Source organism: Pleuronectes platessa, chromosome 16 (genome assembly GCF_947347685.1).
Source record: "Pleuronectes platessa chromosome 16, fPlePla1.1, whole genome shotgun sequence".
Lineage (NCBI taxonomy): Eukaryota > Metazoa > Chordata > Actinopteri > Pleuronectiformes > Pleuronectidae > Pleuronectes > Pleuronectes platessa.
This window is the reverse complement of record NC_070641.1, coordinates 21,799,552-21,806,501: the sequence shown is the minus strand read 5'-3', so window position 1 is coordinate 21,806,501 and position 6,950 is coordinate 21,799,552. Positions and strand designations below refer to the sequence as shown.

General features: G+C 45.3%; 1 protein-coding gene across 1 annotated transcript in view; it reads right to left on the bottom strand.

The window, feature by feature from the left end:
• Positions 1-537: 537 nt before the first annotated feature.
• The window catches only part of zmp:0000000896 (caspase recruitment domain-containing protein 10), a 13,684-nt gene continuing 7,271 nt past the window's right edge, over positions 538-6,950 (bottom strand). The window contains exons 7-25 of the mRNA XM_053443663.1: positions 6,650-6,850; positions 6,422-6,541; positions 5,998-6,123; positions 5,582-5,761; positions 5,404-5,508; positions 5,022-5,058; positions 4,896-4,927; positions 4,722-4,810; positions 4,587-4,633; positions 4,356-4,476; positions 3,846-4,023; positions 3,526-3,649; positions 3,173-3,413; positions 2,923-2,992; positions 2,729-2,831; positions 2,467-2,625; positions 2,232-2,344; positions 1,896-2,011; positions 538-1,562 (exon numbers count right to left, since the gene is read on the bottom strand). Of these exons, the coding sequence (XP_053299638.1) occupies positions 1,355-1,562; positions 1,896-2,011; positions 2,232-2,344; positions 2,467-2,625; positions 2,729-2,831; positions 2,923-2,992; positions 3,173-3,413; positions 3,526-3,649; positions 3,846-4,023; positions 4,356-4,476; positions 4,587-4,633; positions 4,722-4,810; positions 4,896-4,927; positions 5,022-5,058; positions 5,404-5,508; positions 5,582-5,761; positions 5,998-6,123; positions 6,422-6,541; positions 6,650-6,850 (2,370 nt within the window). The 3' untranslated portion in view covers positions 538-1,354. The remainder of the gene's footprint in view (positions 1,563-1,895; positions 2,012-2,231; positions 2,345-2,466; positions 2,626-2,728; positions 2,832-2,922; positions 2,993-3,172; positions 3,414-3,525; positions 3,650-3,845; positions 4,024-4,355; positions 4,477-4,586; positions 4,634-4,721; positions 4,811-4,895; positions 4,928-5,021; positions 5,059-5,403; positions 5,509-5,581; positions 5,762-5,997; positions 6,124-6,421; positions 6,542-6,649; positions 6,851-6,950) is intronic.

The window sequence follows — 6,950 nt, the reverse complement described above, 5'->3', positions numbered from 1 at the left end:
CCAGGGACGTGACGTCATGCACACGCGAACCAAGAAAGTAGTAAACAACAGCTGATTAGAACAAGAAGGAAAAAAGACCTCCAGTGTTTGCACGTGACGATCCACTAACAACTGGGACTGGTTCTTCACGTCGTGACCAGTGAACCTGTTAATATTCACCAGTGTCAAGTTTACATTCACTGTTACCATCATTTGTCTTTAGGTCCTGTAAAAGGCCGGTGATGGTTGTAGTTTGATTTTGTGTTTGTCAAATTACAATTTGTGAAGATGGGCAGACTGGCAACCTGTGTAACTGAACTCATCAACAAAATAACATTGAGTAGAATAAATAGTTTGTAACATAATGGAGAAGTGTGTGAATGTTTAAGGTATTTATACATAAGAAAAGGAAGCGAGCAGCACAAATGAATCACAGTATTTTTGGCAGATGTAATGCTACTTCTAATACTTCTAATAATAATAATACCAGATTTTTATAGCCCCTTTCAAGGTTCCCAAGGCTGCTTTATGTATTTAAGGACACAAATGAAGTAAAACTCAATTTTTCATTCATTTATTCTTAAACAAAATTAAAAAACAAAGTCAGTCACAACATAGACTCATTTGGTCACAGTGAAATAAAGCTTCTGTTGTAGTGTAAATAAAAACACGACACTCGCTGACCTGCAGTCTTACAAGTTTTTGAATCCTTTTAAAAATGTGTTCATATAACTACAGTTATATCATCTGTATACTTACATTACATGATCTGAGCTATTGATTTATATCCTAAAGATTATATCAACTAAAAAAAGGACAGTTTATAAAAAAATTCAAAGTGTGGATGAGAAGATTTTTACCCTCCCTGCATCTGTTCCTACAACAAACTCCTTCACTTGAGCCTTCATCCTCTCTGCGTCCTCACAGCTTCACTGTCTTCATGACTTCTGATGCATGTGCTGTAAAAAATTAGCACCTTGTGTGATCTTCAAATCTAATTTTGAAAGTGCATGTTGGTTATATATTATAACTTCACATGTTTGAGTTGGGGAAAAAAAGAAACAATACATAATTCATGCTGATTAAAAACAACCAATTGCAGATACGTATCTGCTGAGAGAGGATTTAACTTTTAGACAATTTAGACAGTCCAGCTGGGCTAAATAGGTGTGAATTATGAAATGTCTGTTTATTTACATGCACATATGTCAGTTTCACTCACTTAGAATAGTAAGGAGATCTAACAGCAAATGTTAATCACTTATATTAATCCTCTCCAGAGACTTGACTGTGGTTTGCTGCCAGATTCTTTATTCAAAGACAGGAGAGTCTGGTCAGCACTGGTTTGAATACTCAGCACACAGTCATCTCTCCTCTACTGCAGCCTGTCCAGCTCCACCCATGCTACTGCTTTCTGCTGGCTCTGGATGGCGTTGCAAATGGCTGCCAGCAGCTCATCGGTGCAGCTCCAGGTGCTGGGCTCCAGGGTGTAGAAGAGCAGGGGCAGTGTCTCCAGCTGCAGCTCCTCGGCCTGGCACACCTCCTCCATCATGTTGTCCTCCCCACAGCGTGGAAAAAACTTCCTGTGTCAAGTATTGGAGAAAAAACAATAGTTATATATTTACTAACAGGTGCAGTTTTCAGTCTACATGCACTTTTTTAGATTCATATGAGGTCACCCTGACCTTTGAACACTGAAATCTAATCAGTTAATCTTTGACTCCAAATGACAAGCGACAAATTCCCTGAGGTCAGATGACACGATCACAAAGCAAAAAAAGGGTTTTGTGAAGTCACAGTGGACTTGAACTTTGTGTGTAAGGGTAAAGTAAACCTGCATGAGCCTGAATTAAGTATTATTCTGTATAATAATGATATGATGCATGCTTCCTTCTTGCAAAGGAACGAGCACTTACCTCAGCTTCTTGTTTTTTTTGTTCTTGGGGCGGATGTGGATGACAATTGGGTAAATCCCTTGTCTCAGTAATCCCTCGACACTGGTCAGCCCCAGCTCCAGCAGACAGTGCTTATCCTAAAACAGACACACAGGGAGATTCTTCAAAATTCAAAATAATATGCATTCATTAGTTTTACCACAGGCATCCTCTTTGTCCATACAAGTAAAGAAGTGATGCAGGCAACTGATATGATTGGTTATTTATTTCCCTTACAAACACCCTTCACACTTTCCCCTGAAGGAGAAAGATGGTTTGACCCTGTTTATTGAGATGAATGAGACAGTGAGGTATTACCTGACTAATGACTTCCTGTATTGACTCCAGTCGTACGCCCAGAGCCTGCTCTGGACTGAAGGAATCCAACAAGAACACGCTCTTGACTTGACTCTCTGACTCCTGGACAGGCTCTGCAAACCACAGAAAACACAGGAAAGAGTAGAATGTGTTGAGCAAATGAGGAATTATAATCCTTTTTGTTCAAGTTTAACAGTGTGTGTGTGTGTGTTTGTGTGTTTATGTGTGTGTTTACCTGGTGGACATGTGTTGAAGCTCAAACCAGAAGTCGCTGGCTGCAGCAGCCGCTCTATGAGACCACGGGAGAGCAGAGAGGGGGAGAAGATCACCGGCCTCCTGGTCTGAACCTGCACCGGCTGCACTAAACTATAAGGGATCAAGTGCTCGTCGTGACCTGAGGGGACACGTGCAGATATGTGCACATTAATACAGAGTGAAATATGACTCATCACACAGATTTGGTGTCGCTCTTTGAGAACACGGCGCCCGGGTCTTACGTTTGCTGAGTGTGTAGAAGACCTGCTGTGAGGAACCGATCCCACGACAGCTGGGGTTCACTGCTTTGACCAGGCGCACACGGCCGCAGGCTTTCTTTGAGAACTGAGTGTAGGAATAAAACATGTGATGGTTTGGTTAACTGTGGGAACCCGTTGTGTAAGAGTCTGGATACTTGCTGTTCTTGCGGACTAACCATCTTCCTCTTGAAATCCTTTTGCTCCAGGGCCATTTTCCGAAGCCTCACAAGTAACAGCTGTTGTGCCCTGATAGACAAAAATAGTGCATCTCAGGATATTGACTCCAATCTACATCATTAAAATATGTTGCCCGGGGCTAAATCAGGCTAATATTAGTTTTTCAGAGCTGTACAGTCAATATTTCTCGAAGGCCAAAATTTGAGGCGTTTTTAGATTAACAGTCAAACCGAGGTCTGATTGACATACCTGTTATAGTTGGGCATGGATCCTGCCTGCAGGTGCTTGGCTGTCTGTGGGTCCACGAGTGAACAGCTCCAGTGGTATTTCCCCTTGTACCTCGTGTCTGTGACGTGTATGATGTCATCACAGGCCACGCTCAGAGACGGCGGGTCACCGTGAGCTTCCATATTCAGATTGACGCGCACGTAGAAGGAGTCGGCGCCCATAAACGTTGAGGACTGGAGCTGGGAGCACAGCCTGGAGTAAGCTGATGACAGGAGGGAGAGAACGATGTGTCGGAAATGTGAGTTAATATAACTTCTTAAAAATACTGTATTCAAGTTTTATATTATATCTTAATTCCTCTGATATGGACTCACCCTCTGGGTTGCTCTGGTGTTTGAGTGTCGAGGCCTCAGTCCACCACTGCAGGGAGAAGTGGGCGACCTCAGCAGTGCACTGGCCGAGCTGGACGCTGCCCCCCCCGAACAGAACCCGCTCCAGCTGGACGACACGAGGAGAGAAAACTGGATGTTACAACCTCATCTTCTTCCAGCATATCTTTCTTCTTTCATCTCACTTGTTCTTGTTTTTCATTTCCACTTTCCTTCACTTGCAAAAAATGCACATCTGCAGACTGTTGGTCCCAAGAATACACAAATCTTCATGCAGCTCACAATAACACAAACCACACACAAACCTCCAGCAGCTCACTGCCCTCCTTCAGTCCACACTGCTCAGCTGGGGAACCGGCTCTCACGTAGCTCACAAAGATCCCCGTCTGGTTTCCGCCAACTATCTTGATGCCATCAGCCAGACTGGCACTCCCGTGGTTCCGCGAGGGGGGGGGGCTTGAAGATGGCGAGCAAGGGGGTATCCTGAACGATGGCAGGGACACACACAGCAGCGTACATTACATAAACAAGTCTTACAAATGAGGTTATTCTTATTCAATTAAATGTAAAGCACCCTGTCTGTTTGTTAGTCGGTTTAAATGTTTGTGTGTTTGTTCGTAGGATTACACAAAAAGGCTGGACTGATTTCAAATGGAAGAATGTGGTTTGGGTCAGAGAAGCATCCATTGAATCCTTTGGACCTCAGCGCTGACCGTGCACGGCTAGTGAAATGAATCCTCAGTGTTATCGCAAAGGTGCTCGATGCTGCTGGGCACATTTAACAGGTGACAGAAGTCAATGCTTTGAGGCTGCACCTGGGAGCAGAGAGACTGGGTTGGTGTGAGGAGGCTGACGGCAGGTTGACCAGGTCTGGGGGGAAGAGATGAGAGTGAAGCGAGGTCCTGGAATCCCACAGGGGAGGTTCGGTCTGCTCACCTGAAAAGTCACATGGAGACCAAACAAAACCTGAGCCACAGTTTGTTTCTGCTGCAGAGGAGACACTGACGGTCGCTTCATATAAAAAAACATGTCAGAAACAAATGTACCTGTAATATTCTCATTCTCATCACTGCCCCACGAGTCCAAGTCAAACCTTGGCAGAGCAGAAAAAACAAGTTATTACGTTATCACAAGCAAGAGCTGGAAATGTGTATAGACGAGTTCAGGGCTGATCCACTCACTCTGTGTTGACTCGTCGGTTGATGGAGTTCATACAAGGAGGGAAGGGGAAGGTGGAGAGACGGTTTATTTCCTTCTCATTGTCTTCTGTCTGAGGATAGAAGTAAATAAAGTGGGTCTTTCGTTCCTTATTTCTTTCCTGTGCTCATGAGTGAGTCGATCTTTTCATTACTCACCGACATCAGGACATTCTCCTCTGAATTGGAATCTGTGAAGGAGCAGGAAGCAAAGAAGACATATATTAAAAATGTTCATTCTTTCTCTAAGAGATCCTCTTCCGGCTGCCAGTGCTCCCAACTTACCCTCTGAGTTTTCATTGGTTCGTCCTGTAGATGGCATCTGTGGCACAGGAAGGGACGAGTTAATATCGTGGAACCTGAGAGCTGCTGAGAGGTGTTGTGCAGGTAGGAACTCGCAAAGAGTTGTATAACGATGTATCACAGCATCCCATAATCCACACTACAATAGACCTAGCTGTAGTAATGCCCCTTGCAGTCAAAAAAGCTACATTCCTTGCATAGCATCATAACAACATGAGAGAACACATTAGTGCTGCACAAGGCACCTGGGAAATGATGCGTCACAGAAAGCAAAGAAGCAGCAGCAGCAGCTCTTATGATTGACAGCAGCACCTCCTAAAGCGAGGAGGTGCTCTAGGAGGTGCTGTGGAAAGTCAGCGCTGACCTTTCGCCGCAGCTTGTTGGTGCTGTTGATCCGGGGGCTGAGGTCCAGGCCGAGGGAGCAGCAGGGGTTATAGCACTGGTCCTCACTGCACAGAGACAGGTGGGACTGGGGGAGAAGGGTTTGCATGAAATACTCTGTGGTTACAGTGTAAATCGTCAGATTCTTAACGTGAACTCACACAGTGCAGACAGTGGTCGCTCTGCTGCATTTGCTCATGGCTCCTCTCCCTCTCCATGTCCAGCTCCCCCTGCTGCTGCTCCAGGTCGGCCTGCAGCTCCGCGATGCGTTTACGCAGCCGGTTCTTATCCAGCAGACAGTCGGTGTACTCCAGCTGCAGGCTGTCACGGCTCCGCATGGCCTGGAAGCAAAAGCACGGACGTTAACGTGACACATGCTGATGTGAGGGAAAGGAAATCTGCAGCAGGCTAAACACTAACGGGCTCAACTGTAGCCGAGCTGACTACAAAATACACAACTACCTCCACAGCCTGTAATCATGAAGATGGCTACACACAGGGGCGTTTGAAGGAACAGGCTAAAGGGCCCTGAGGGTCCTTACATTAAATTTAAACGTGGAGCTGGTTTCACACTGACCTGGTCTCTCTCCTTCTCCAGTTCCATGATCTGGTTGAAGTAGGATACGCTCCTCTTCTGCTCAGTGTCCCAGTCCAGATGGAGAGTCCTCAGCTTCAGCTGGAGCTGCTCACACTGCGACTCCAGCTGCAAAAACATGAACGATAATGAAAACAACCCTTATTTGCATTATCTCTCCCACTTATCCTATGAGGGTCATGGGGGGGGGGGGGATGAGCAGGGAGGGGTTCATCATGGACTATGGTTTATTCATAATCTCTATTGAACCTAAACCCAAACTGCATGTCTTTGAGCTGTGTGGGAGGAAGCTGGAGTCCCTGCGGAACACCCATGAAGACACAGGTAGAAAATGCAAACTCCACACAATCAAAATTTGATTAAAGATGATATGTATCATGTATAGATTGATTAGTAATCTGATTACCTTGTCCCTGTACTCCTCAGAGCTCTGCACCTCTCTCTGGAGTCGAGTGATGATATCACAGAGCTCCTCTCGCTGCTCTGTGGCCTCCCTGCGGTCCTGCTGCAGGATATCCATCAGAGCCTGAGGTCAACAAACAGAAACCACATTTACAACTAAGTAAATAAAAGAAAACACTAACTTAGGTTGAGAAATGTTTAAGGACAAATCACAAATTGGAGAAAAACCTACGATGACTCCGGTGCCAGGAGCCGAGTCCTTCGTGTGAGTCTCTGCGCTCGGGGCTCGGTGCAGTGGCTTCTCTGGTAAAACCGGCGGAGAACCATTGACTCCATTAGAGAGCACACTGTTTCTTTTGACTGGCGATGAGCTCTCCACTGCTCCGAGGGTTTGGTTCTCTGCCTCTGTCAACCTGGACTTTAGCTCCTCTACCTGGATGGAGACAGAGCAAATAAAGACTTAACCTCACACAGATATTGATTTGAATTATTAAAAAAAGGCTAAAACCTAAAGTTGAACATGTAGCACAAAT